Below are 27,663 nucleotides of genomic sequence, written 5' to 3'. Positions count from 1 at the left end.
AACTACAGGGGAAAAAAAAAAAACAAACCAAAAAAAAACCCCTCTCCCAAATGTAGAAGCGTAGCCACCAGAGCATTGGCCAAATTTAAACAAGCTAATTCCAGATGTGATCTCATACAAGCATGGTGTGTGATTCAGACACTGAGAACGTATTTCCCCATTAATATAGCTGTGTATTTATGTTCTAGCTTGGCCAGAAACCAGCTGTTGGACAATCCAGCCATAGTTATCTACGCTACAATTGGGAATGATGTCTGCAATCGGTAAGGTGTAAACTGAATTAACATTTATAGTATCATAAATTTTACTTCTTTAGAGTACTTACATTTATGTCTCATTGCTTTGCACTTCCCCGTGATGGCATTTTTCTTTGCTATTGGACTGTGCTTCATTCTTATTCTTCTGCTGAAAATACTCGTTGTTGCCTTGTCTATATTTGTCATAGCCACCTACCTGTCCTCATCTGGGGCTTGTCTTTTTTTCTTTCTTTTACAAGGCAGAGATAAAGTCACCAATGGCATGTCTGAAGTAGAATATTTCTCATTTAGCAGATGAAACAAAGTATAACAACAACAGGAGGGGAAAAAAAGGAGTTTAAAAGCATGTATATCTGTCTTACCCAGTGTGTCACCTCCTGTCAGGAGGCAGAGTGTGACTGGTTTACCTTTTCTGAAGAATGACAACGTAGTCCCCTGTTGAGGTCTATTTTCACCTTGCCTCTGCTGCACGCTGCCTGCAGTCTTTGCTGTGCTGTCCTGACGAGGGTGTTTTGTCTTTCTGGCTTTACTCACGTCATACGCTCAGCAGGAGAATGAACTGAAGCTTTCAAAACTAATAGTTCTGACATTATCCATTAGCAATGCTCGCAGGGACGCCAAGAAGTCACTAGTTGGATGCTTTCCTTCCTCCCGGTAGTGGGAAGGCAGAAAACACCTTGCAACCAGTCCAATGCACAGCACAACCAGTTTTGGTTTTGCAGGTGGTCCAAGTGCTGTTGTTAGTGTAACATTATTTTCACCATGATGAATCTTCAGGGTTTCTTTTAAGTGGAAGAAATAAATCTGACTTACGCGGAGACTTTCAAAACACTAATTTCAATAAATGACGCACGCTCAGTTAAGTCCCCTTCCAAAGCTTTTGAAAAGTCTCACCTGCAGGCTGTATAATGACGTTGGAGCTGTTATGCAGCCTGTCAGACTCTGCCATTAAAATATCCTGGGTTTGGTATCCTAAAACTTTGCTTAACAGCAAGTGCTTGGGTTGAAACTTTGCACGTCGGGTGTTGCGCTCCAGGCAGGGATGGGCAAAGGCCAGGCAGGGCTTTCCCTGCCACTGCAGCCAGGGCAGAAGTGGGACCACAGGGACCACCTTTTAGGTCCTTCCCTGGCACCACCATCTCCCTGGCCACATGCGGGCAGCACGCAGGAATAACATCCCATGAAGCCTTCACCCTCGGCGTCTCCCTCTGGTGATGGTGGTCTCTCCACGCCCCTGCCCAGAACTGCCGAATCTGCCCTCAGCACCACCCTCCTGTTACGGGAAGAACGCACAAATCCTCAAAAGTAATGCCACCACCCTTCAACTAAGTGGGAAAAGCAGTCACAGACCCCCTGCTACTTGCGGACAAGACCGTCCTGGGCATCTGTTTATTGTGAAGCTTATGGAGGTATCATTACAACCACCCCCAGGATGATGAGTTCCCCCCCTCCCAAATAGCACCTTTGCTGAAGTCCGTGGCTCCTGCTGCAGAGACTTTCGAGGTGTCTTCTCCCAGTCTTGGCCTGGGGTCTGTTGTGTACATATTTCAATTCTGCTGTTTCACTGGCTTTGCTAAAAGCACGTCTTTTTCCTTCGTTTTGTTCCTCATTCTGCAGGTTATTCCTTTCACTTCCCCTGTGTCTAACACTGCTTTCTATTCTTGCCTGAAGTAAAAAGAAATTTTCCACAAATTTAAACCATTTCGGCCTTGCCTCGCCCATTTGTATGTTCCAGACCAGTATTTATTACTTGAAACTCCGCTGTCTTTTTATCCCAGCATCCATTACCTGGCAGACACACTTTTGTCTGCTCAAATTCTCTCTACTGTCTGTTTTCTTCCAAAGCATCTGCAACATCAAAAGAGGCTATCAGGCTGTAGTGATCCCTGTGACTCCAGCAAGGAAAGATGCTGCAGCTTCTGTAGCAACATACTGTTTCCATGCTGTCTCCATCGAGTGGGATGTACAGCCGAGAGAGATTTTTTCAGCATCCGGTCACTGTGTGTAGCTGCCCTGGCTCTGATGTACCCACAGAGGATACGGAGCATACAATGGGCTTGACTTCAAACCTAGGGCTTGACAAATAAAAACCTCTTCAAGGACAGTTTTTAACTGCAGTAATAGAGCCCTTCTGGCCTTATCCTGTATTTTACCTTCAAAAGAGAGCAGTGTGCTGAGCACACCGGAGACACAGCTCTTAGCCAAAGCATTGTTAAAATGCCAGTATTTCATCCCATGTGAGGAGCAGGGCAATGAGTAATATGGATGTTTGTAGAGGAGAGAGATAATGAAATTGGCAGCCTGTGTTACACATTCCCAGTAGTCTCCACACTGTGGTGTCCAAACAGGGGGGTTAGAAAAATAAAGACAGATGGCAATGGTATCTCTCAGCCCACTGAGGTGTAAATGTGGGACACAATGTGGGACACACAGACCTGGAACAAAAAAATTCAGACAAGAAAATAATGAGCACCAGCAGTCTCAAATTCTGTACAATTATTGCACATATTAGTTGCATTTGGGGTAAGGCACCATTTCTCCAGCCTCTCTTTCCCAGCTTTGCAGTTTTGGCATCTGCAACAAACAGAAAGGTGACAGCAGCAAAGCGGGGTGAGCCGACAGCCACCAGGAAGGGAACTTGTACAAAGCAGCACTGGTGCCAGCGAGAACATAACGCTACTGTCACCAAAGCCCTGCTGCACCCCTCTGGCCCTAAAAATAGTTTGTGAGTGTGCAATACCTCTAGCCCTCGTGTGCCGGGCATGCCACCCCTCTGCAGCAAGCTGAACTCCTGCACTGTGGATCCAGCTCTGCGTGTACGTGTACGTGCACGTGGCGTGTACGAGTGTGCGCGTGTGGTGTGCTCGCTCACCAGCTGGCCCCGTATGCCAGTGGCCCAAACCCAGGGCATGTAACAGCATGCTGCTGGAAAGCAGACGTGTGGCTGAAACACTGGCGGGGGGGGTATTTATTCGGGTTGGGGTCACGGGGAGGGAGGAATCTCTGCCTTGCAGGACGTGGCAGTCCAGGCCCAAGAGCCTCGTGCAGAAGGAGGGCGGAGAGCTGTGTTTGGACTATGCCAGACCCTGTTATACGGGACTGCAGGAGGTCTCTGTGGCAGAGGAGAGCTGGAAAACCTTTGCACAGATTACATGAGGCGGTCTGATCCCTCTGTGTTATATGTGTGCACGGCTAGGGTAACCCGTGGTGTTAGGACAGCCAGGAGCTGTGTGCACATCCAAGGATATTACTGTGTATTTGTGCATTGTAGGGGGGCAGGGAGTCCTCCCTAAAATACCCAGGTCCAATGCAGCAAGAATCCTGATATTAATGTCCGCTTGCTATGCTCTGACACAATGAACCATGGCCAGCATCAGCTTCCAGAGGTCCCAGGTGGGCAAAGGCTGTCACGGGGAAGGACTATATGAGGGTACCACAACGGCCCCCAGTGCTCACCCAGGCACCTTGAAGTCCTGACAGCAGAACCCAAAAGCAACATGCCTGTAAGATGGCTTGCTTCTCTGTTGGTTTTAATTTCATAGCCTGGCACGGAAAGGAAATGTGAAGAAACACACTGAAATATCTGCATGACTTCAGCGGAGAATGACGAGAGAAAGTGGAGTTATGAATGTCATTAATTTCGGCTCACGTTGATGTGTTTACTCGCAGTAGAGGCCTTACATCAGAGCAGTATTTTGAAATCAAGTCCTGCAACACCTGTAGGCAAAATGAAGTAATTTAAGGGCAAAAACCACAGTCTTATCTCAAAAGTACCTTGCTTGGGTGGCTGTCCAAGGATAAGCCTGAATCTTAACGCTGTTTTTCAGTTCTCCCTAACCAGAAAGTCTGAAATGCTTCAGCAACACATACTGCATTAAGATAAATTTCTGGGCCCAGGGCACTTGCCTAATTATTATTTTGCGCACAAAACGCAGCCCACTGAAGAATCCCAAATCCTTGCCAGGGAACCACATGGGTCTCAGCACACACCACCTCCCCACCCCAGGCACAAAAGTTTCTAATGCCTTGAGATGGAACAGCAACGCTTTTGAAAGCTCCTGCTTCTACATTGCTCACTGACAAGAAATCCTCCCTGATCGCCTCACAGCTCACTCAGCACTGCAAGCATCGAGTTTGCCCTTCTCTTATCCCTGGGAAGCCATGGAAGAGATTAAAGGACTTTCCCAGGGAAAGAACCTGGATGGAGCCTCCTGGCTGCTAAGCTGATCACTTCCCTGTGAGCCCACGAGGGGAAAATGTGGGAACCGCTAAAACAATAAGGATGGATGTTAGTGCAACCTTATGCACTACGTGGAAGGACATCCCCTGTCTGTTCTTCTTGAGCAACGAGATCAGCCCCTCAGCGGGTGTTGAGGCTTTCTCTCTGAAAGCCTTGGTCCAGCTGAGCTGCACCACCAAGGCAGGAACAAAACTGTCACGAGAGCCTGCTTCCCAAGGTGCGTGGTCCATGCGATGCATGGCCGCACACGTTGATGTACTCCAACGATGAACACTTTTTCTGTAATAAAGCGGTTGTTCTAATAACATAACTAGAGCAGTGTACTCTAGGCAGCCTGGGGTGGCTTTGCTTGTTTGTTTTTCTTATATAAGTTGAAATTTGTTTCAACTTCAGCATTTTATTTTTCCTCCCCCGTGGCATTTACAGCTAAATGCAAGAGGAGAAGGATAAACCTGAGCCTGGGACTCTGGCTTGAAGAGGTTTGGGCCTGCCAGCGAGTCACAAAATGTGGGTGTTCAGTCTATGTGGGACACCAACACAGTTCCTGTACCCTAATGAACATTTCTGAGGACTATTTTATCTTAAATACCTCCTCCCTTCAGTCTCCCATGTTTGTCCAGACCCCTCGCTATTCTCCTGACCTGTAGTAAGAGGCGTACGATACACGAGAGACAAAGCTACCTTAGATATTTCTACCTGGCATAATCAAAGAGCATGTTGAATGTAAGCTACACACAGCAACCCATGGGGAAAGAAGCCCCCCCTTTCATCTGTCTGTAGGGCATCCCACACCCTGAAGCCATGTGTGTGGAGCAGCACCATTTCTCCCTGTTCAGAGCCAAAAAATTGAGGCTTTTAACCAGGTGCAGCAGCACCCTACATCCCCTGAGGGCAACGGATCCTTTTCCTGATGAAACTTGAGGTAGACATTAGATCAGTTGAATGTCAGACTGGAGTTTGATAAGTACACCAAGGGCAGTGCCTTTGCAGTCACCAAAATCAGTGGACTTTTTAAGGACTACGGCTAAGCAAGTTCCTGGGTTTATGTCAAGTGGCTTAAGATGCTCTGCAACAGCTACAAAGAGCAAGGCACCAGGGTTACCGGAGTAGTTTTACATGGATTTTTAACACCACGGGAAACCAGTGTGGTCATAGTCTGCTTCATGGCTCTGATTCGGTTCTCTGCACCATAAATAAAGACTACCTCAGTTGCAAACTGTGGAATAAAACCAGCAGGAGAGCTAAGACTTTTTTCTTTATGGAGGTGCGCCGGGCCTGGCTAGGATAGAGTTGATTTTCTGCTTAGCAGCTCCTATGGTGCTGTGTTTTAGATTTTTGGCCAAAACAATCCTGATAACACACTTTTTCAGCTGAGCAGTGTTTGTACAGTGTTGGGGCCTTCTCTGTTTCTCACTCTGCCCCTCCAGTGAAAGGACTGGGGGTGCACAAGAGGTTGGGAGGGGACACAACCAGACAGATGACCCAAACTGGCCAAAAGGATAGTCTGTGCTATGTAACATCATGGTCAGGAATAAAAAGGAAGAGGAGGGGATTTGAGGGGGGTGGTTAGCCAGTGTTTGTTCAGGAACTGGCTGGGCATCGGAGATGATGAGTAATTGAGTGATTGCTTTTGCATCATTTCTTTTGCTTGCTTTCTCTCTTCTTCTAGTTCTCTTTTGCTTATTGAATAATAACTTTTTTTTTTTTTAATCTTGGTCCCCAAGTTTTCTTGCTTTTACTCTTCCTTTTCTCTTCCCCTGTCTCTCTGGGGGGCGGGGGGGGGAGCGAGTGAGCGGCTGTGTGATGCTTAGCTGCCCACCAGGGTTAACCCACAACAGGAGGCCACTCCATAAAGAAGGGATGCATCTGTCTCTTTTTAGCACGGAGAAGGGTTACACCGAGGGAGGTTTCTATATCACTTCTGATTTTGGCAGTAATAATGAGAGACTAAAACACATAGCGTCATTTTGATAAGGTTTTATTTAGCTAACTTAATGTGGAAGAAGAAAATTCCACTGTTTCAGGTGCCTTTTGGGGGGCACAATATTACCTGACATTACCTGATGTTGGCATCCTCTTCTTCTGCAGGAACCGTGACACGCTGGCTCACATGACTACACCCAAAGAAATGCTTTCCAACGTGATGCAAGCTCTGCGATACCTGGACTCCCGTCTTCCAAATGGCAGCCATGTGATTTTAACAGGCTTGGTAGATGGCCGCTTTCTCTGGGATAACCTGCATGACAGATACCATCCTCTAGGTAAGTATGAGATGTTGTAGGGTCCTCCTGGTTATCTGACTGCTCGTGTTGCCTTCTCTCCCTGAATAATTTATGTATCTATTGACAATTTTGAGCAAACCTGACAGAGTGGAGGAGATCTGAGAAATATGAGACAGATATTGGCTGTACGGTAGAAGTAGGAGAGCCAGCTTACCATCCCCAGTGCAGGACAGGGCAGTTAGATAGCAGACCCCTAACCTGCCTGGTCTCCCCCAAGCTGGACCCTCTCAGCTCCAAACCAGGCTTCATACGTGCTGTGGATGTGGAAACAAGCTATTCTGCCTCAGTCTTGGCCCAAAATTGTGGATGGCCAGCCTGCACTTCATCCTGGTTGTTGTTACAGGTGGAGCTGGACATTTGGTGAAGACTTCCACTCACTGACTGGTGGATGTCTTGGTAAAACTGGATATTGTCCACGACAGAAGATTAAGTCAGGGGGTTGCAGAAGACTGGTTTAGGTATTAGAGAAATAAATTTTCCACAAGCGCTGGGTGCCTGCCACATCCTACCCTACCTACAGGTGGGATGATTGAAACCTCACACCATGTGCAGCCGTGTTTTGGGGCATTCCCTCAGAGTGCAGTTGCCGTAAGGTGCTTTGGGGCAGTATTTTTCAGAGATCTGGAGGCTGCCTTTGGGAACCTGTCATCTCAGCATGCGAGAAACCATAGGTCTGACCATAATCAGACCACTTGCTCCTTGGCTTCATCCCATGCCAAGCAGCAAGGAGGAACATCATCACAGGGGGCTGCATTCACACGCAATGACGTGTGACCTCCTTGGTTAGTCTGATGGCTGTGCCTCTGGGGTCAGTGTGGAAACATTTCCCTGGGGACGTGGGAGGTTGTGGGGTGGGGAAGCTTGGAAGCTGGTTGCAGAACCTCTTCTCTGCAAGCTCATACCACCCAACAGTAGATAAAGAAGGTGAAATATTTTATGCAGGTAACAAAGAAATACAAAACATCTAGAGTAAAAGTCTCTTGTTCTCCAGTGAAATGTGTGTACAAGGAACCATCGTGGCCATTCTGCTGTCAAATTTTAGACCAAAATCATGCTCTTCTTTTTTATTTGGGTAAAGGACACCGTCCTGCATCTGAATGGGTGGAAAGTGGTTGTCATCTTAGTTCTCATCAGTAAAGAGAGAGAGAGAAGCTAAATCACATCATTAAAATGGTAGATTACATCTTCAGATGATTTTGGCAACCTCTGAGTACTAGAGCTCTCAGCAGACTCTGTGCTGTGGTTTCCCCAAGGTTCCCCAATCACTGCCAGTGGCCCTGCAGCTTCTGCGTTATCTACTACGGGTTATTTTACCCCTCAAAAGTACTCGCCTCTTCTCAGGAAGTCTGAGGTGTCCATTTCTATTTCTGATACCTTGTTACATTTTTCTCTAATAAGCATTATACTACTATCAAGTGAAAGAAGAAAAAAGAAAAATGAAAGAAAAATTTTGTCCCTCTTGGGGCAGAGGGAGCCTGTGATAATTATTTTTTAGTCACATAAATACATTTCTTCCCTTGAGTCACAGGGACTGTTCCTCTACTGGATATCTAATTATCAGAGACAACATGTAGCATTTTTTGGCACAAGCCAAATCAGGAGTGATTAGCTATAGGACCAGTTGGAAATTTTTCAGAGGGGCTGGTTTTGCCTTGGAGAGACTCAATTAATCCTAAGCAACACATTTTGCAGCAAGAGATCACTTCTGGCAGATCCTCCAGTGGATTGCGAGCACGTTTCCCCGCTTGGCTGCCAGTCAGGTGCAGCCAGACGTCGGTCTGGCTTTCTGCCAAATCCCTGGTCCCCCTGACAGCCCATCCCAGGGCCTGATGCTTTCAGGGTACACGGGTCTGGGACACCCCCCATATCCGTGAGTGACACTAGATCTTTGAGGTCCCCATCTTTTGCCCCCTGGGCAGGTGATACTGCTGCTGGGTGATGGGGCGGCCCGTGAGAGAGGCAGGAATCGCATCTATATCAGGCAGCAGCAACCTGAGGAGCCCGTTTCACTTGGGAGAGATCATACTTTGCAATTCCCAAAACAACGACAAAAATCTCATATTTCAGCACTGCAAAAATAATGGAGCCTGATGGGGTGATCAGTGTGCTACAGACTCAGAGAGCTGAGTGGCCATTTAGTTTCCATCTTGGTTGTAGCTACCAAAGAAGCAAAAAGGTCAAGAAAACGCTTAATTTTCTCAGCAAGCCAGGCTATTGCATAGCACAGTGAATTTTAGGGAATGTCAGCTGGATGTTTGACTTAGTGCTTGAATTTGCTCACCCACACAAGCATATCCACTTCCCTCCGTGACAGCAAAATTGTTCCTCCCTTTTTAAGGCTAACCTCTCCGAGGTAAATGCAAGACTCAGAGTATATACAGTCACCTTCAATCTTCCCTTCAGCTTTGCAACCCCCTGCATTTGCTTGGAGGGTAAGACACACATTAACGGATAAAATATCAGTCATGCCCTTCAGAGATGGGCGCAGGCTGTGATGACTAATCCCACGCGCGAGACGAAGCACCCGTGAAAGGCTGGAGAGGGGTCTGGGAGGAGCGAAAGCGGCTCTGCATGCTGCAGGGAAGGATGTGTCGGTGCCACCGGTTGCACCCCGACTCTGGTGGTGGGAGGGTAACTTGGGGGATGATGGGGGTGCCTCTCCCCACCAAGGGGTCTAATGCAGACCTGCAAAATGAAGTTATGTTTGGGCGTCAGGCACATGAAGTTTCCCTCTCCATGCTTTGCAGGGCAGCTGAACAAGGACGTCACTTACAGTCAACTTTACTCTTTCCTCGACTGCCTCCAGGTAAGGTCTCTGGCTGTAGCTTACGAGCCCCCCCCGTTCCTCTCGGCCCGCTGCTAAAGCCCCGCTCCCCGTGCCTGCCCAGGTGAGCCCCTGCAGCGGCTGGCTGACCCCCAACGAGACCCTCAGGAATTTGACCTCGGAGGTAAGTCTCGACGAGGCTGCAACAGGACTGACATCTTGCACAGATGCTCCTCCAGTTTGTCCCTGTGTCTGAGGATATAAGCCTGATATCTCAAAGGCAAGACAGCGGCACGCTTTTTTCTTCCAAAGGCGGGGAGAAGATGTGGAAACATCTGTAGCCATCCTTTCAAACGCCTCTCAGGTTCTGGGAGGCAGCATGGTTGAGTTAAGGGATTTGTAAATATATTCCCTTTCCAACCTCTCAGCTGCCCAAATTTATTCTCAAGGGATGCAATCTCCCTGAGATAAAACCGTTCAGGTTCATGTTCTTTAAGGGGAGAGTGTACCCGATAAGAAAGGCAAGGCTTGTGAATCAAGTAGCTGTGAGTATGAAAAGCCAACTGCATAGGCTTCCCTGGCAGCGGGAGCAGGTCCTGAGAGCAAGAGCCTTACCCTGTCTTCATTTGGGATTTGTGCTAATCTTCCTCAGACACATTTCTGTGGACTTAATCACCAGATGGTGTGACCAAGGAGCATCCAGGCTCAGTGCAGGAATGGGAACAGACAGAACAGAGTTGTCTTAAAACTCACCCTAAAAATCTGGCTGCAGAAGTGGATGTCACATAATATCAGCCGCTTATTCCCCTATAGTACAAGCTGATTTTTTAATCCCAGCACCCCCCTGCAGCCATGTAAAAGAGCCACTAACCAAATATCGTCAAAGACGTCATCCCTGTGTATAGTTGTATTAAAGTTTGCATTCACTAAACAAAAAATATGGCCTTAATTTCACCGAGGCTTACATATGTGTTTCGTTTTATGTCCTGTCCTTCTTGACTTCAGAGAAGGCAATTAAGCACATTCCTAAATCTTTGCAGGCTTGCAGCTTAATATATTTGTACCAACAATACAGAACATACAGTACACACAACTTCTGTCCATGAACAATTCATATGTCTGCAGGGTATGAATTAATCTTCTTTCTGAGCCCCTGTCTGAAACTAATTGTCTATGTTATTATCCAAACTGCACAATTTAAATATTTAGGAGATCCTGATCTCTGTTACAGCTGTAGAAATCACACTGGATATATCTGTTAGGTAGACGCTCAATGGAGGTAATTCACTCTGCTGAAAGTAAGAGCAGAATTTGGTCTGGCTAGATAAGCGTTAGCACCCACAACGCAGTAGTGGCAAGGATAATGGGAAAGGAGAACATTTTTCCTGTATGAAAAGTTTCAGCTTTCTTTAAGAGTAATGGAAATTACTGGGCTGCCACTCTTCAAGAGGCCTCCGAAACTGAGAAATTCAGAATATTTATATAGGCATAGAGACACTACTAAAAGAGGTGTCCAGTAAAATAACCATATGCTGTATTAAACTTATTACATCGGCTGAGGCCTCAGTGCAACCTGCAATGATGTATTGGATGGTAAGCTGGGGAGCCCGAAGGCTGGTGGTGCTCATGCAAGTCTATGTTATGATGAAGAACCCCATTTCACCTCCTTTCCCCCAGCTAAAAGGGCAACAATAGCTTTCAAATTCCTGACCAAGCATCAGGGACAAAAGCTGAATCCATGCAAAGCAGCATGAGTAGAAATGAATCGTCATTAAATCGCTTGATTTTTGCAGAGGGCTTTACAACTTTCCAATGTCCTGAAAGAAATAGCGAGATCTGAGAAATTTGCCAACTTTGATATTTTCTACATGGATTTCCCACTGAGACAAAGTAAGTTGCTTTTTTCCCTGTCTTTCTCATGAAGCATTTAGTCAAGTGCTGGGCTTCTAATACGCTCCTCATGTTTTAGCTCTGTACTGGGAGAAGGGCAGCATCGCCACCAGCCTAGGTGACCCAGCTGGCAGGGCTGGGGCCAAGTGAGGACCCTTAATGCCATCTCCCGGCTTCCTTGGTTGGGGTAACCGTGGACCTCTGCCGAGACAAGAGCCCACCACCAGCCTGGGGACCACAACCTCCCAGCTGCTCCCAGCACCCATAACCCTGGTGTGCAGCACACCGGCCATTTGCACTTGAGTGGCAGGGGGTGTTGGTGATGAGGCAACAGGGACAGCAGATGAGCATCTACTAAAAATGCCTCCTGCTTGTCCACTGCAGCTTCTCAGGCTGATGAACAAAAAAAGAAATCTCAAACCTATCTCAGTCCATAAGATTCAGTTTTATTTTTGATCATTGCTTTTATAGCGGGTCATCTAGGCTGGAGATGGCATATTTGCAACAGTGAAGGTGGTCTTCATGAGCTGTAGTGTACTACATCACTGACCGGGCTTCGCATTGCCTCCTCTGGGATGAGCCATGCCTCAGGAACTTTTCTCAGCCAGTTTTCCTGCCTGAATACCACAGCCACCCTCTCTTAACTCACTGTTTTCAAAAGTAGAAGTGCCTCTCCCAGGAAGAACCGGCTTCTTTCCTATGCTTCCTTAAGCACCTGCATACTACTGTAGCTTTTGACTTGAAGAGCTTATAGAACTCATCCTTCTGTGATCTTAAATGATATTAGGTAAGCACATTACCTGAATCACTTCCTTCTGCAACCGACACTTAAAAAAAACCTAAAAGAACCGGAAACTTTTCCTCATTACTGTGAGCATGAGTGGACAGTGTCCTTGTGGGGCTGGGGACAGACGCCTGTCCCTGGATCCCTCTCAGCTCCACTTCCCTCACGAGATGTGCATGGGTCCAGCTTGAGGCATCACCCAGCATCAGCCCAGCTCCGTTACACTTTCTTTTTAAAAAAAAGGAGCAGCATGAGGTGAGGGATTGAGGTGGGCAACATATTCAAGTAGTTAGATAGTGCTGGGAAGGTAAAAAAACAGCTTTTTCCCCTGTGTCCAGCCTAAACCTCCCACATTTCAACTTATGCCTGTTGTCTCTCCCTTTCCCACTGCACTGCTGTGAAAAGACTGGCCCCATCCTCATCGCCTCCTCGTAGGCTCTTCCCCAGGATGGACCATCCCCATCCCTCACCCTCCGTTCACGGGACAGGAGCTTGAGCCCTGGCCACCTGGGGGCCCTCCCTGATGGCATGAATTTTTACGTTCCAAAAATACTATATAATCATTGGGAAAAAAAAAACCCACCCTGATCTGCATTTCCTTGTTTTTATATTCACAGAGGTAGTTCCACATTGGTCCTTCTTGAAAAATTTTGCCTGGGGACTATATTTTAAATCCCAGCATGCAGACAGCTAAAACCGGAGCCATGAAGGGACAGAAGCACCCTGGCAATACTTCAAAGGGTACATCTCTAACGCCTCTGCCCATCAGTGCCTGGCTGTCCTTGGAAGCACGAAGCTGCCAAGGCACCTAAGATTATTGCAAAAAAATCTCATTTTGCAGCCAAATCCTATCAAAATTCACAAACTTATTTTATCTTACGTGACCCAATTCAGGAAGCTGGTTCTGGGTCTCATGCAGACCATACAGAGGAGGAGGTAAAGAAGGGAGGATGAGAGAGGGAGTCTTTCTGTCCAAAACTTTAGCTCAGAGAGGTGGGCTCCACTGTCAAGGTTGACATTGTAGCACAGAGTTTCAGGATGTCCAAGTTTCTTTGCAGCTTTTGCCTCAGCTCCTTAATATTTAACAAGTCATTAGGATTTGGAACAAACTACCTGCTGGGTAGGCAAATTGCTTTAATAAGTTAAATGACTAACTTTAGGTAATTTATTTGCTTTCACAAAAAGAAACATCTTAATATAATTTGCTGTTCTTGATTACATCGCGTTAAATAAATGAGGTAAACAAAATCACACATGCACATACAAACATCAGCTCTGAAAGACACTTTGCAAAGTTTCCTGCAGCCCCAGAGCCAACAATTCAAGCTTGCCGTCAGGAAAGCTGTCAGTTCGCGAGTGTGCTCAAAAGCCAGCTAAGGCTGCTGACCTACTTTTCTGGTCTCTTTCTGAAGCAAGCACAAATCCTCCCCTAAACTCTCCAGACATCAAATATTTAGCAGTGGTTGCACACTGTGATGAGTACATTGACTTCAGTCTAGCTTGGGCATATATATACATAGCAGCTCCCAGCTTTCTTGGAGTAAAATTTGAGTATACTAGCATTTATTCTAGATTTAGATGGATGTTCAAGCTGAGGGGTTGCCTTTGGCTGAAGAACGTAGTGGTTCCTTTAAGAAGCAGTGCAATAAACAGAAGTAAGCTCTAGTCTAGTCCAGCCAAGGACTTTTAAGACAAACTGTGGACATACTTGGTGGGTATTTGTTCAACTGCTCTAGGATTTTTGGAGGTCAAGTATAACACTCTAAATTCACTTATTTTGATATAAACCTTACTTATCTTAGTTACTTCTCTGCTATTTCTGGCAATGGAACAATAGTCTATCTACAAAGTAAAACACAATATATGGCCTCATATTCAACATATAACGTCATATATAAGGAGTTAGGCAAGCTCAGTCTGCGTGTCTATATGTGCACTCCATGGTGTAATCTAAGGTGAACATGTGTTGTGCCCAACATATTGCAAATTTGAAACAAAGCTCCAAGCCCTGTGTCTTGAAACAGGTTACTCTGAGAAACATCTCTAGTAGGTTTCTATAGTCAGAGTGGGAATATCACCCTCCTGTGAATTCAAAAGTAGTATGGGGACCCAGACATCACTTTTTGACCCAATAGCCAGGGTCCAACAAACAGCACTGGGTCTAGATCAGAACTGTGGTGCTTGGATGAAGAACATTTTTCTCCTGACAGGACGCCTGCATAATGCTATTAAGAATTCTTATTCTGTCATTATAAAAGAAATTATTGAATTTACAGTCTGTTAATGCCATATCCACTAGTCCCATGCTTGATCACTGCGCAGCCCTTTTGAAGAGAGAAAGCTTTTTACTTCTCTAATGGCTCTGGGGCTTACAGCACAGCATCATTTGCATTGACTGTCATGCTTATGTAATTCAAAAGGTTATTTTGTTGGAGTTGAAAAAGACCTCTCAGAAGAGAAGTAACTGAAAATGACAGTCTATTCCTGCAGATGTCAGCCCATGTGAATATTGTGTTACCATCCCTTTCTCCAAAAAGCACTGTTTTCTTTATCTCTTTATTTTCTTGCACTGCTGAAGATGCAACTAAAATGGGAAATGCAAAGGTATTAAATCAGTATTAAATAATTTACAGCTTTACTTGCTACAGCATCCATCTTAGTTGGGAGGGAAAGTGAATTGTTTTATGATCGCTGATGTTCAAAGCACTTCCTCACATAAATATCGCAGAGGAAAAAAAATTAACAATAAAGCCTTAAATACTGCCCCGAGGAGAGGGGATTGTACACAGTATTGGCTCTGACAACTTTATATGAATTATCATAATCTTCATGCAGAGCCATCGTGTGCTTAAAAATACCGCCAGCGCTTTGAGGAAGAGGGGGGTACATCTCTGGGCGGGCGCCTACGTGCTCACTGGTGATAACCCTCTGCTTACGTTGCTCGTTGTTTGCAGCGGCTGAGGAGTGGCGCAAGATGGGAGGCGAGCCCTGGCAGCTGATCGAACCAGTCGACGGCTTCCACCCCAGCCAGGTAAAAACCCCATCCTCGGGAGACAGGGGGGAGCAGGGGGGGTGCCAGAACCCATTGCTGCCCGCGGCACCCGGTCAGCACGCTACAGGGGATGTAGGTTTGGGGGATTTCTCTTTTAAAAGAGGCAATGGCTTTGGCCCCAGTGCAGACAGCTCTGTTTCAGCCGGCTGCACTCTGCTGTAGCTCCTGGAAGATCTCTGCTGCTTTCTTTCTCTCATTCACTGGTACCCTGGCCAAACAGGTCTTTAGCCACAAAACCAGATCCTTGCTGCGTAGGGTGGCTACCTGCCTGCTCAAACACCTGTGGGACTTTTGGAGGATTGGGGCAGCAGTGCAGCACTGCAAAAACTCAAGATGACCCTGCAGCCTCTGAGGCCACAGGTTTCCCCATCGCAGCCTGGAACAAAGCTTTCTCTTTGAAGCTATACATTTAAATTGCTTTATGCTCTGCGGCTACACTGCGGCTACACTGCGGCTACACATTATGAAGAGTTTTCTCCCACTTGCTTGGCCTCCAAGGATGGGTGGCAAGGGAAGGTTTACAGTCAGAAATAAATGAAAGGGAAGGAGAAGCAGCTGCTCCGCTGTAAGTCCTTGCTTGGGTTCAATAACCCAGTGTGAGGTTGCCTGGTTCCCACCATACTCACTTCAAAGTAGTTTTTTCTGACTCTGTAAAACGCGTGGAGAGAGCATGTTCGGCAATCAGCTACAAAGCAAGGCAATTGGTTTTCTATACACTAGCTTTGGATTTCAAACACGTACGCAAAGCAAAGCAGGAGCCAGTCTTCCCCGTATCGCCCTGAGAAAAACTACGTGTGAGCTCAAGTCTGGCGTGCAGCCTGTAGCAGCCCTGGCTCACACCGGTGGGCACAGCCTGACCAGGGCTCTCCTGCCAGCTGCAACATGGTCACCCCCACTTGCTAAGTCAACACGAGGCGGTGGGAAGGTCCCGAAAACAAAGACCACTCCTGTTTCCCATGCTTTTCAATCTTGACTCTTGGAGCAAGAATTAGGCTGGGATTAAATTATGAGGGGACAAATCACAGCAGAGGTGATTTTCTCCTCTCTGCCAGAGGGCTCTGCCTGACAGCAGCAGCGGCCGCTCTCCAGCCCATATACTTAGCAATGGGTCCAGAAGTTTTTTGTTACCTGCTGCTATGAGGGAAACGTGCCCCCCAAGCAGCCAGCTCCACTCCCAACATCCCTGCCCTGCCCTGGGGTGCAGGTCTGGGCGGCAGCTGGGAGAAGGAGGAGTGACATTCCTCAGTGATGTTTCTGTGGTGCGTGGTACCAGCTCTGTGCCGCGGCGAGAGCAGTTTGGAGGAAGCTGTTGCCTAGGGCACTGCTGCCTCTGTCTGCACTCTTCCATCCCAGCACGACCAAGCCACGCAAGCGAACCCCACTGTGCTGCCCAGCCACTGGCAGTGCCGCTGGGCAGCTCCCCCTGCTCAAAAGCATGGGGTGAATTTATGGACCAGTTTTATGATGTGAGCTAACACCCCACATATATTGACTCCGACACCCCCCTCACCAAATAACCTGATGCGATGCTGTCTGGCATGCTGGGAAAGAGCAGTCCATGGAGAACTTCAACAGGTGTGCGTTGCAAGTGCTGATGGATTCCAACATTTCAGCAGCTTACTCGTTGTCTGTGCTGTCAGTTCAGCCAGGGGAGACCTGCAGAGGGAAATCCAAAGGCAAAATATGTGCTTTAGTTGCTATCTTTTACACCCCTGCCAGTCAGCTGGAGCAATGCAGTGACTCGCTTAGCCTTGCCAAGTCAAAAGAGCCTGCTGTTCAAAGAGGGACTCCGTCACAGTAGAAATTCCTGATGACTACCACACGGTACCAGGAGATAGCTGCATGAAAGTATGAGTTTGCAGCCTGGGAACATGGAGAAAGTGTGTCTGGATTTTTTGCTGCAGGACTTTTGCAAGGAAGCAATTAGAGAAAACTTGGCAAATGAAATGAGAGTGGAAAGAGTGATGAAACGAACCTCATTCTCAACCCTGCCATCTGGGGAAACTGTGCAATACGAACAGTCTGAAGTAAGGAAGAAATGGTCTTCGCATTGTTTTTGTGTCTTACCCTGAGGCTGGCCTGAGGCTTCTTACAACTCCCAGCAACTGGCCACCGAGGGAGCCAGGCTCGCGGGATCACGGCTTTTCCTCCAGGCTCTCGCCCACTTCCTGCGTCCCACCAGCAGCTGGAAGGTAGCACAGAGTTGAAGGCAACAAGTATTTATCTTAAAGGGATCCTGCCTAAGCCGAAAGAAAATTACAAAAGGGTATTGAAGAACAGCTGCAAACCTACACGCAGCCCCCAGAAGTGCCAAGCTGCTGGATCCGGCCGAGCACTGCCATATTTCACTCCCTCTGGACCTGGCATCCTGCGGTGGTTATGATCTCCCCCTCCTGCTTTTAGGATGACGTTAATGCTTTTCTAGGTACATTTTCCCTTACGCTCAAGGTGCCAGCTGTAGATATGCCTCACTTCAAGTGAGCTATTGCCCTTCTAGGATTTATTAATTAGCCTTATCCAAACATCCACTGCTTTAAATCCATTTTTCTTTTCCTGCTAGTATACAGAGGTCTATTATCAACGTACCACTATTTGGACTGAGACGTAGCACTCTGCTCCGAAAAAGTGGCTCTCTTAATAAAAAGAAGGGGAAGTGTGAGCAGAGAGTGATATTTAAGAGTACACTTGAGAGAGATGATAAACAATTCACTCACTCCTCATACTAGTTTTATTTAAAGTTTTACTTTCTACCAATGTGAATGCCTCTGGCCAGGTATGGTTTTCATACCATATAGAGCTGCCTAGCCGGAGAGGATTGATCCGTGCAGCTCGTCAAGAGAATGGGAGCTCTTCAATCTCTGCAGCTATTCCTCACGCCTCACGTACCACTTGACAAATAAATACAACAGATAAGACCTAGCCTGGGCATTTCTACTGAATTTTCTCCCTGAAGATGTCAAAGCACTTGACAAATATTCACGAGTTTTTGAGTTCAGCAGCACTCCAAGACAAGCATAAACATTTTAGCTCTTGCCTTCAGATGCAGAGAAACTTTGGAGTTTGGGATACAAGAACTGCAGTGCCCCTCTCTGCCGAGGATGAGCTGGAAGGGTGCCGTGATCCCTAGTCCTTACGATACAGCAGTAGGCAGGATAAGCCGGTGTCTGGCGCCTGCCCCTGGATTTCATCTGCCATTTATCTGCTCTTTCTTTGAGTTAAAAAAAAAAAAAATACTCTGTTATAAACATGGCAGAAGCAGGTGTCAGGATGTATTTCCAGCTATGCAGGAAGGAGGTGGAAGGGAATTAAACCTCCCTAACTGAGAGTTGCGTATTTAGCATTGCAAGGAGAAGGAAAAATTAAAAAAGGCAACACTCCCCTTTTCCCATTAGATCTATTCTGGTTTTTCATGCATTGGAAAAAGGGTAGGTTAGGAAACTCAGGCAGGAAAAATTAGCCCCCATAATTCTCACTCCAGGTAACAGTTTATATTTTAAAACCCTTGAAGGAAGGGATAAACACCAAGTGGTCATTTGTTTAGCCAGGCTCAGAACTACATTCCCTTACTGCAAATTTCAGGGGGAGTGAGGGGGTTCTCTGTGTGGTTTTATTAAATTGCAAAGCAGAAGGTTGCAAACAAAACACTCATTCTTGGCATAACTGCATTCCTTTTAAGTAAAGCTAAAATTGGGCTCCATTAAATTTTTTTCCAAAACACCCAACTCGGGCTGTAGGTGAAGGAAATTCACACCATTTACTTTTGACACCTAAAAGCAAAGTGCATCACTCAGTCCTCCTAAGTTCCCTCTAGAGCTGTTTCTGAGGAACCGTTCCCCAAAATCCAGCTCAGTTGTCCTTGGAAGAAACCTGACTTTCTCTTCCCATTGACTATAGTGGAAGCCCAGGGACTTTTTTTTCTGCATCTCTCTCTTACTATGAAATCTCACTGCAAACTGTTCTGAGTGCCAGATGGCTTCAAGGACATTACTTCTCTCCAGAACAGCTGATTGCTTTGTTTGGATGACAGAGCCATGCATTTCAACAGGATCCTGCATAAATGGCTTCGTTTCTTGCTTTTACGAAGTTACCAGAGAGAACGCGAAAGCCCTGAGCATCACAAACTGGAACCTGAGACGCTTGGAAGATTCTTAATGATTATGTACAGTCAGGAAAGCACAGCTTGAGCGCGATTAGATTCTCCCTTTTCTCTTTCCTTAAGACATAGCAAAGCACATTCCGGTCAGGGGAAAAAAGAGAAGAAGCTGAAGTGACGCATATCAGATCAATTGAGTATTTGCACTTTGCTGAGAGGCACGTTCATCACCAGTTTGGTGCAGGAGGAGGAAATAGATAGCGAAAAGCTGCTGAAATAACACAGCCACCTCCCAGTTGCAGTCACCCAGGGCTCTCTGAGGAATAGGTAATATTTCCTTTAAAATATTGCTTAAGGGTTGTTGTCCTCACAAAAAATTAATTGCAAAAAATGTACGAATTGTAGCAGGTCTCAAAGCACAAGAGCTTTGGAATTTAAAAAAGACCTACAAGAAAAGTGATGCCTAGAATCATGAAGCCTTCTCTGTGCCATGCTGCTCGTCCAGAGTAATTAACCAAAACCTTAGGACCACATGAAATGGTGTGTGGGTAGGACCTACATAATTTAGGGCAGTCTAAGCAGATACACTGTAAATTCCAGTCAACAGTAATCTGAACACTGTAGAGCATACTTCCAGTGATACTTTTGCAGAGGGTTCATCATGCAAAGATAGTAGGGTGGGTTTTTTTTAAACAAACCAACCAACTCTACTAAAACACATATGGAAGGCTTTGGAACTTGTAAAGAAGGTTTGGCAACGATCATGCCAGAATGGATCACCCTGACAGAGACTGGTCTCAGCCCTCTGGCAGCCATAGGGCGTCCCAGAAAAACCACGTTTGGTCACATTAGAAATTTGGACCAGGAGAAGACACCCTGTTGCAAAATCTCCCCATCCCTCTCCCTTGTCCCAGTTGCTCTGAATAAAAGAAAGTTTTTTGTCTCCTGGCCCATCATGGCAGCTTCTTTCAAAAGGCACAGGATTTTAAAAGAAGTGCATAAAAATTCTTCAAAGGCTCCAGTCTGTTCCCAAACTCCGAAAAACTATAATCCATGTCAGAGTGAGTTTTAGGATTGAAAGTAAAGTTACCATATAAGCAAAATATAACTATGGGTCAGAAATTAAAACAAAAAGCATTAAAAGAGTATGAAAACTTGGTTAAAGGAGAATCACGCTGTTCTCCCTTCCCTTTTCTCCTGCCCCTGAAGTTTTTCACCCTGGCAATACAGCGGATACAATTTCTCTTCGGTACATAACCTCTAGGGCAAAACCTCTTATGAAAGATAGAGTGATTCTGATAGCAAGGAGGAAAGCTATTTTACCACTTCTGCAGGTCTCATGGAAAAAAGCTGTGAAGACAACCAGCAGCAGGCCCAAACTTAGAGCATCTGAGCTGGGTAGTTCTGAACCTCTTTTTCCTCAACAACCATGGTTTCCTTATCGGCTAGCAGAGAGAATACTTATTAGAAATATCAGAGGCATTTAGGAGCAGGAATTCCTTGGGGCTTGCAAGAGTTTTATGCATTATATCCAAGCAGTGCTTTTGAAATACTTTCAAAATACCTTTGAGGGAAAAAAAAATCAGACTCTAGGGCTTTTGAATAGTTTACGGACCAGACATCATAGGCATCAGGAAGCGGTTGGAGACTATCAATAGACTGAGTGACGGGTCAGGGAGGAGCAGATATATGGTCCTCACCTTATTTTTACTGTTCGGAAGGATTTTTCCCCTTTCAAGCAGCTGGAGTGGGCTATTTTCTTTGGTTAGAGGTTGTGGTCCATCGCATGGCTATACAGGGGAGTCATCTTTCTGGTGGGGTCTCCCAAGCGCTGGCATGAAATAGCTACATTAGAGGGACAAGAAATTGATAGTATTTGTGCTGTTTGCAGATTGCTGCAGCCCTTGGAACAAGCATTACCTGGCAGAAGGCGCTACGTGAATGGCCTCAAGTGCTTGGAAAGGAGAATCCGTTCAACGACCAGATTGAAGCGATATTCAAAGATCAAGGTGGACACTGACTTCCAATCTGCCAGAACCCTGACATGTTTTTCGGTGATGCTTCCCAGTGCATTCCACAAAACAAGATGGTCAGACACACACACACAAAAAAAAGGGGGAGGGCAAGTTATCAGAGCCAGTAGCAGTGGATGTAACACAACAGTGTTGTTCTCTATCTCACCTGCACAAATAGGCTATGCTTTTTCTGTGGAGCTACAAAAATAAAAAATCAAAGGATACCTGCCAACTGGACCATTTATTGTACTGGTTTAGTAAATCTGTATGATTCTTTTCCATATATAGCAAACTCCTAGCCCTACCTTGTTTTGTTTTTTTTTTTTTCCCCTGCAGAATGTTCTTTCTGGGCTTTCCATTTGTACTGTTTCAACGGTTAACCTGATCCCAGAAGTGTGGGGGGGGAACCCCAAACTCATTATGTTGCTATAAATTGTGCGTATGTAATTGCCCTGACTGTCAATACATTGTTTAGCTGCTATTTGCTTATTAAAATGTGCCAGGAATAACAAGGCGCTAGAATTTTGATTTGCCTGGCAGCGTTAGTGCAGGCTGACTGAGCACAGGTTCTCTTTCCCCGCCATTAACAAGATAGTAACTTGACAACCCTTCATGTATTTAAAACAGGTTGCTTTTTCAAGCTTTAATACATCTTTACTCTTCTGCTTCCTGACAAATATGATATATCCAGTCCCATATCTCTTACAAGCATGACCGAGGGAATCACTGAAGATACTGGGCAGCTCTTGCCTGCTCTACTTCATACACAGACTTGAAGGTTGAGAGTTACTAGTAGGTTTTTCGCCAGCTTATCCAATGCTCTTAGCAAAATAAACGAATAAACAAGTAAATAGACAGCTCTGCTCTACCGGCAGCCCTGCTGGTGATGAAAGGATCAGTTGGCATAAAACGTCACTAATCATACATGGAAAAAATCTGGTAAATAGCAGGTGTTAACATGACATGGCTAAAAGCCATCCAGGTCAGCCAAAGCTCAGGTACAGTTGCTCTGCTCTCTGTTCTGACCAGGTTCCGTGCGTAAGGCTGGGTCACCCCTGAGACAGCTCTTGGGGTGCAGCCCAGCCAAAAGGAGATGTTCTGGCCGTGCATGGACCTCAGCGCACTGGCCATGGTTGTAGGAGATGCATCTGCTCAGTGTTTGGATTAGGTGGAGGATGACTTGGCTAATGCTGTTTCGATTGAAGCACATATTACTGCTATCCTAGATCCTCCTCTTTTTTTTAAAATACAGTCAATGCCACATCTCTTATTAAGATAGAAATTCCTTTGGGACAACTGCTGACATTTAAAGAAATATTCAAGTCACCTACTTTAGGAAACCAAAAGGGAATACATTCCTTAATTAAATGATACTTACTAATGAGGGCCCAATTCATTCAAGGCATTTAGATGTTACCAAAATATCCAGTCTCCCAAGAAGCAGTTTCAACCCCACAGAGGCATGCCTGAGGAAGGCCGTTTAGATTTCCTTCTCCTTTGAATACTATCTGCTTCCTGTACAAATGCTCTCCACCAAACAGCCTAACATTTGTTGCACACCAGCAAGGTAGAACACCTTCTAACTATTTTTTATTACCTATTCAGCCTTCCTATCTTTCTTTAAAAAACAATACAACAACAGAAGCAAATGCATCCAATGTGTTTTTACTATAGGCCAAGTGCAGCACAGACAATAATTATAGAATATCAGATAATTTTCTCTACACCAAAATACAGAAATGTAGCAATTAAAAGGGGGAAGGGAACAGTATGTGTTTAGAAGCCAAATTTTCAGGCAATCTCATTGGAAATTATTGCATTTCATTTGAGGTTAGGATTTAATAATGCCAATTAGGACTTTTACAAGCTAGTAAAACTGAAATTTCCTCAGCTAAAATAAGCTTCATTGCCCAGAGCAAAGCATTTTCCATTTATAGACTTTCTTATTAGTGAACATCTTGAATTTCTGAACAATGGAAGAAAAGCTTTCTTATTAAATTAGAACAGCATCTTCTCATTCAAAGATGACTTGAAACCCCCATAGCTGAACCCTGAGGCAAAGCTCTTAGATTTCCCCAGTATAATCGCTCCGTGCTGGATATGGGGACTCCGAGGGGCTTCAGGAAATGGGTTTGCCACAGGCTGAAGGAGCACTAACCAAGGCATACGGCCTCACACCTCACAGGCGAGCTCCACTGCTCAGAATTAGAAGCAGGCTGTATGCAGAAACTTGCATTAGTTAGAAATCAGGAACTATTTGCAAATAAAGATGAATTTGGGGCCTATTAAGCCATCAGCTTTTACAACTGCTATGCCTCTGTTATTTCAAAGAATGCAACAACCGGCTGAAGATCTGCACCCCCAACCATCAATCACTTACCAGTACCACTCTAAAAATAAATGTCCTATATTTAAACAAATGCTTCTGGGAAAGCTTACTTATTCTAAAGCAGTAATAAACTATGAATCCTAGTCTATTCCCTTAGTTTAACTGTTGCCTGGTGCTTAGATTGGTTGAAGGTGACAAATGCATGGGGAAGGGAGAAATAAACGGGGAGAAAAAAAACAACAGAAAAAGAGTTTCCCTTGGAAATCTAAGTGTAGTTCCATGAAATTCAAACTTTATAGCAGTACGGATTTCTAGAATGGAATGATCTAGCAAAGTCTTTTTTGGGGGAGAGTTAGAACATGTGAATACAGGAGGGACTATGTCACTGGCCAGTTCCAACACACTGCAAAGGGGAAGGGTTTTTTTTGATGGTTTTTCTGCTCATAAACTGTTTTTACAAAACTTAAAGCTTTGTTTGAAATCAGAGAGTAGGAACTATTTTTGCAGTATAGAACATCTATAGCTACCTGAAGCTATTTGAACTCAGGCAGTCTGGCCTCTTCCAAATAGGTTGGATAACATTTGGAAAATTTTTCCATAGCTCACCCTTAAAAGAGCAGGGGAACAGGGGAGAGGAGGAGGTACACAGAAGCGCAAGTCAGTGAGGCTGCAAGTGCAGGCTTGCTGCTCAGCCAGCGTCGTGCACTTTGCTGGCTGCAGTAGCACATGTCATCACCACTGATAGCTTGTGCCTAGAACTCACCATTCAGGACAGCTTTTCTAACTTACAACCCCTGTTACACGTGATACCTTTCCCTGATGAGGATGATTTTTCATCTTGGGCAATGAACACACATAGATTAGTTTCTGCAATGGATAACAGCACAAGTAGCCTAAATAAAAATACGTCACTCCTTTGGATATATCCAGTTCCATTCTTAACACCTTTCTATGGACTCATTTCATAATTTTAGATTTAATGAGTTTTATTAGCATCCACGTGGAAGTTTAAGTAGACAGCCTACCGTGGATCAACAGATGATATTTGCTCTTCCACTGCCCATGTTGCATGGCTACTCTGCTGCCATGTCTCTTATTACAAGATAATTTGGTGCTAGCTACCCCTGAGGCATCACATTATCTTCTCAAAACAAGCAGCATTTTGGGATACGCATACCGAATAGAATCCTTTCTTATCCATTGTGCAGAGTCCAGTCAAACTAGTATCTCAAATGCATAGATGACATTATGAAAGAAGCATAAAGTGTTTTATTCTTTATTTTAAATGAATAAAATAAATCTTAATACACAGTTTGAAAATAAAGACATCAGAAAAAGAAAACTAGATTTAAAAACAAGTGTACAAAAGTGGCAGGATGAAAACAGTATAAGCTAACAGAATTTAGTGTATCACGTGTGAATATATAACAGCAATAGCAATTTTAAGTATTCCACAATTTCATTCGCAACAGTGGAGTAATAAGATTGTATTTCACTAAGCCCAGTGAAAAGCTGTGAAAAATCACAAGTTTTAACTGAATAGTTTTGCCATTTTAATGATGGGTCTGAAGTAATGTGTTTATCTGCATTTATGAATATGTCTGAGGGAGAGGAAGACCCTTACTTTCAGCCAGCAGAGTATTAGTTGGTACATAGCAGCTTTGTAGTGTCTTATTAAAAAAAAGGGGAAAAAAAAGCACTTTTACAACCTATTCCTGGTTCTCAATTTGAGGAGAATTCTAGCTTGCACAAACCATGAGTCCCACGGAATTCTGATGTATACAATCCTAAAACTAATTTTTTTTTATATAGGAGTCCTAACAAAAATATTTAAGACCTTTCATTTCTATCAAAGTGCAATATACTGCATACATAATTCCACACCTGTAAACCACACAAGATACGCACCATGCATTTATCTATACCAGTTTGTATTGCAAAAGTACGCATATACTGTGCATGTCTTTTGTTCTGACCACAAGGACACTGTGCAAGCAAGAAATACTTATACTGCATGTTGTAGAATAAAATTTACTAGTAACTTCTATGCCTGATCATTTAAAAAAACCCGACAAACCGTCCAATATTAAATCTTGTGCTTCAGCGCCATCCTTGTTAGAGAACTCTGAGCTATTGTTTCTTTTGGGGAGCTGAGTTATCTAGTAAGCTTGTTTTTTCACTAGCTTGTCCCCCCCTTTCCTGCCCTGAAGTGTGATTTCCTGCAATAATTTAGTTTTCTAAAGAAGAGAATGTACTTAGCTAAAAAACACTTCCAAAAAAGGAGTTACATAAATATTTAGCACATTTAGAAACAGCTAATTGCTTCCTACCATACTCAAAAGCTAGGAAGCAAAAAAATTTTAAAATTCTTAAAGTGAAATAAAAATACTGCATAACATAGTCCTGTATAATGTTACATACTCTCTCAAATTTAAAGCATAAGTGACCCAGAGGACTTCCCACATTTTGAGTTCTTTTTTTGTGTAGTTCATGCAGGTTTTTGTATACATATTTTCTTCCTATTTCCCTCGCAGAGTTTAAAGCTTTCCAATAGGTTTGTAGCAGGCATCAGGCTGCCACATGCGAAGGTCAACAAGGACTTGGTTGAGCTTTTGCATCCAAAGGTTACGCTCTTCTTTAGTATCAGCAGACAGCCAGTTCCTAAAAGGCAAATAACTAAATGGATTAGATAAGTCTTTCTCCACCTCTACTTAGTTATTATGAAAAACGTCAAGCTGATCATCCATGGAAGCCCAAATAGCAGGGGAAAAAACAAAAGTCAAATATTCCACAATCCTGCCAACAAGCTACCCAGCATTTCCGCTTCTGCAAAAGTTGAGTTCTTTGTCCTCAGAAAACTGAAATGGGACAGTTAGACAAAATCGGACTGAAAGTGAACCAAACAGTTCAAGTGTCATCCCCAAGTCTTAGCATTTAAATGGGCTTTACATTGGCATGTCAAGGTTGTAAAGCTCCCATGTTATTAAAACTATAACTTGATGGAAAGCACTCCTCCCACACACATCTCAACCTCCCACAACCTTCATGGTTTTATCCACTCACTTTGTAACACAGAGCGTGTCTCTGCATTGGCTGACAAGAGTCTCTCTGTCATCTTCCCTCTGAGGTCGGACAGTTATTAGTTCAAAAGTGTTGGGACGGGCACAGAACTCTCTGTTGGCAGGTTCAATCTGATGATTCGTGCAGTTAGCCAAGTTTATCCGTCCCAAAGGATGCTGAAAGTGAAGTTAGTCCATCAGTAAGAATACTGCAATCAAGAGCAATTCTGAACAGCAAACGCTTTGACAATTTTTGCCATGTTAATTGAACCCCTCCCAAATCAATTGCTCCATACAAAAAGAGGGATTCCACTTTTTGCATTTAAAAGCCATAGCTAAAGCGAGATGATATAGATAATGGGAACATGCCCTGCTCAGCCATGTACAATACAGCTAACAAATCCATCCTTTACCAAAGGCTTAGGGTCTAGAAAGATATATCCCCCCCTTTTTTTTATTCTGTAAAACAAAACAATAACAAAAAAAGCTTTAACTCTCAAATTCAAGAGAACTTCATGATAAAATCCAAACTGATAGAGTAAACCCTGTCAAACTCTACAGAAAACAAGCACTTTAGGGATGCTTGCACCATTCTTGTCAAAGCCTATAAGCACATGAATTCATCTTCCAACATGCACCTAAAGCACGTAAGTACCAAGTCCAGCTGCTTTAGCTCCCTCTATAGTCAATAGCTAGACCCTGCAAAGAGCATTTCAAATTTCAAGGCAGTTCTCTCTTTCTGCTGACTGTAGACAGAGGCTCAGCTGTATGCCTAAAGTTAGTTACAGACCTTGGCTCTGATTCTTCACTCCTACAGAATACCTCATCAGGGAAACATCACAAGCTGCTCTTGGCTTGGAGGAGAGTTTGCTATTTATTGGGCATGTTCACTATACTA

The 27,663-nt window shown here is 44.7% G+C and overlaps 2 protein-coding genes across 3 annotated transcripts in view; one reads left to right on the top strand and one right to left on the bottom strand.

Annotated features, from left to right (window-relative positions):
* Nucleotides 1-21,886, top strand: part of AOAH (acyloxyacyl hydrolase) — an 81,977-nt gene extending 60,091 nt beyond the window's left edge. Inside the window, exons 16-22 of the mRNA XM_054816520.1 lie at nucleotides 189-263; nucleotides 6,586-6,758; nucleotides 9,527-9,585; nucleotides 9,668-9,727; nucleotides 11,337-11,433; nucleotides 15,172-15,248; nucleotides 21,254-21,886. Of these exons, the coding sequence (XP_054672495.1) occupies nucleotides 189-263; nucleotides 6,586-6,758; nucleotides 9,527-9,585; nucleotides 9,668-9,727; nucleotides 11,337-11,433; nucleotides 15,172-15,248; nucleotides 21,254-21,382 (670 nt within the window). The 3' untranslated portion in view covers nucleotides 21,383-21,886. The remainder of the gene's footprint in view (nucleotides 1-188; nucleotides 264-6,585; nucleotides 6,759-9,526; nucleotides 9,586-9,667; nucleotides 9,728-11,336; nucleotides 11,434-15,171; nucleotides 15,249-21,253) is intronic.
* A 3,080-nt stretch (nucleotides 21,887-24,966) lies between these two features.
* The window catches only part of ANLN (anillin, actin binding protein), a 29,633-nt gene continuing 26,936 nt past the window's right edge, over nucleotides 24,967-27,663 (bottom strand). For both annotated transcript variants that reach the window (XM_054816517.1, XM_054816519.1), the window contains 2 exons: nucleotides 26,770-26,942; nucleotides 24,967-26,367 (listed from right to left, as the gene is read on the bottom strand). In XM_054816517.1, coding sequence (XP_054672492.1) covers nucleotides 26,244-26,367; nucleotides 26,770-26,942 — 297 coding nt within the window. In that variant the 3' untranslated portion in view covers nucleotides 24,967-26,243. The remainder of the gene's footprint in view (nucleotides 26,368-26,769; nucleotides 26,943-27,663) is intronic.

The sequence above is a fragment of the Grus americana genome, chromosome 2 (assembly GCF_028858705.1).
Source record: "Grus americana isolate bGruAme1 chromosome 2, bGruAme1.mat, whole genome shotgun sequence".
Taxonomy (NCBI): Eukaryota; Metazoa; Chordata; class Aves; order Gruiformes; family Gruidae; genus Grus; species Grus americana.
The sequence above is the reverse complement of the archived record's forward strand: the minus strand, read 5'-3'. Positions and strand labels throughout refer to the sequence as shown.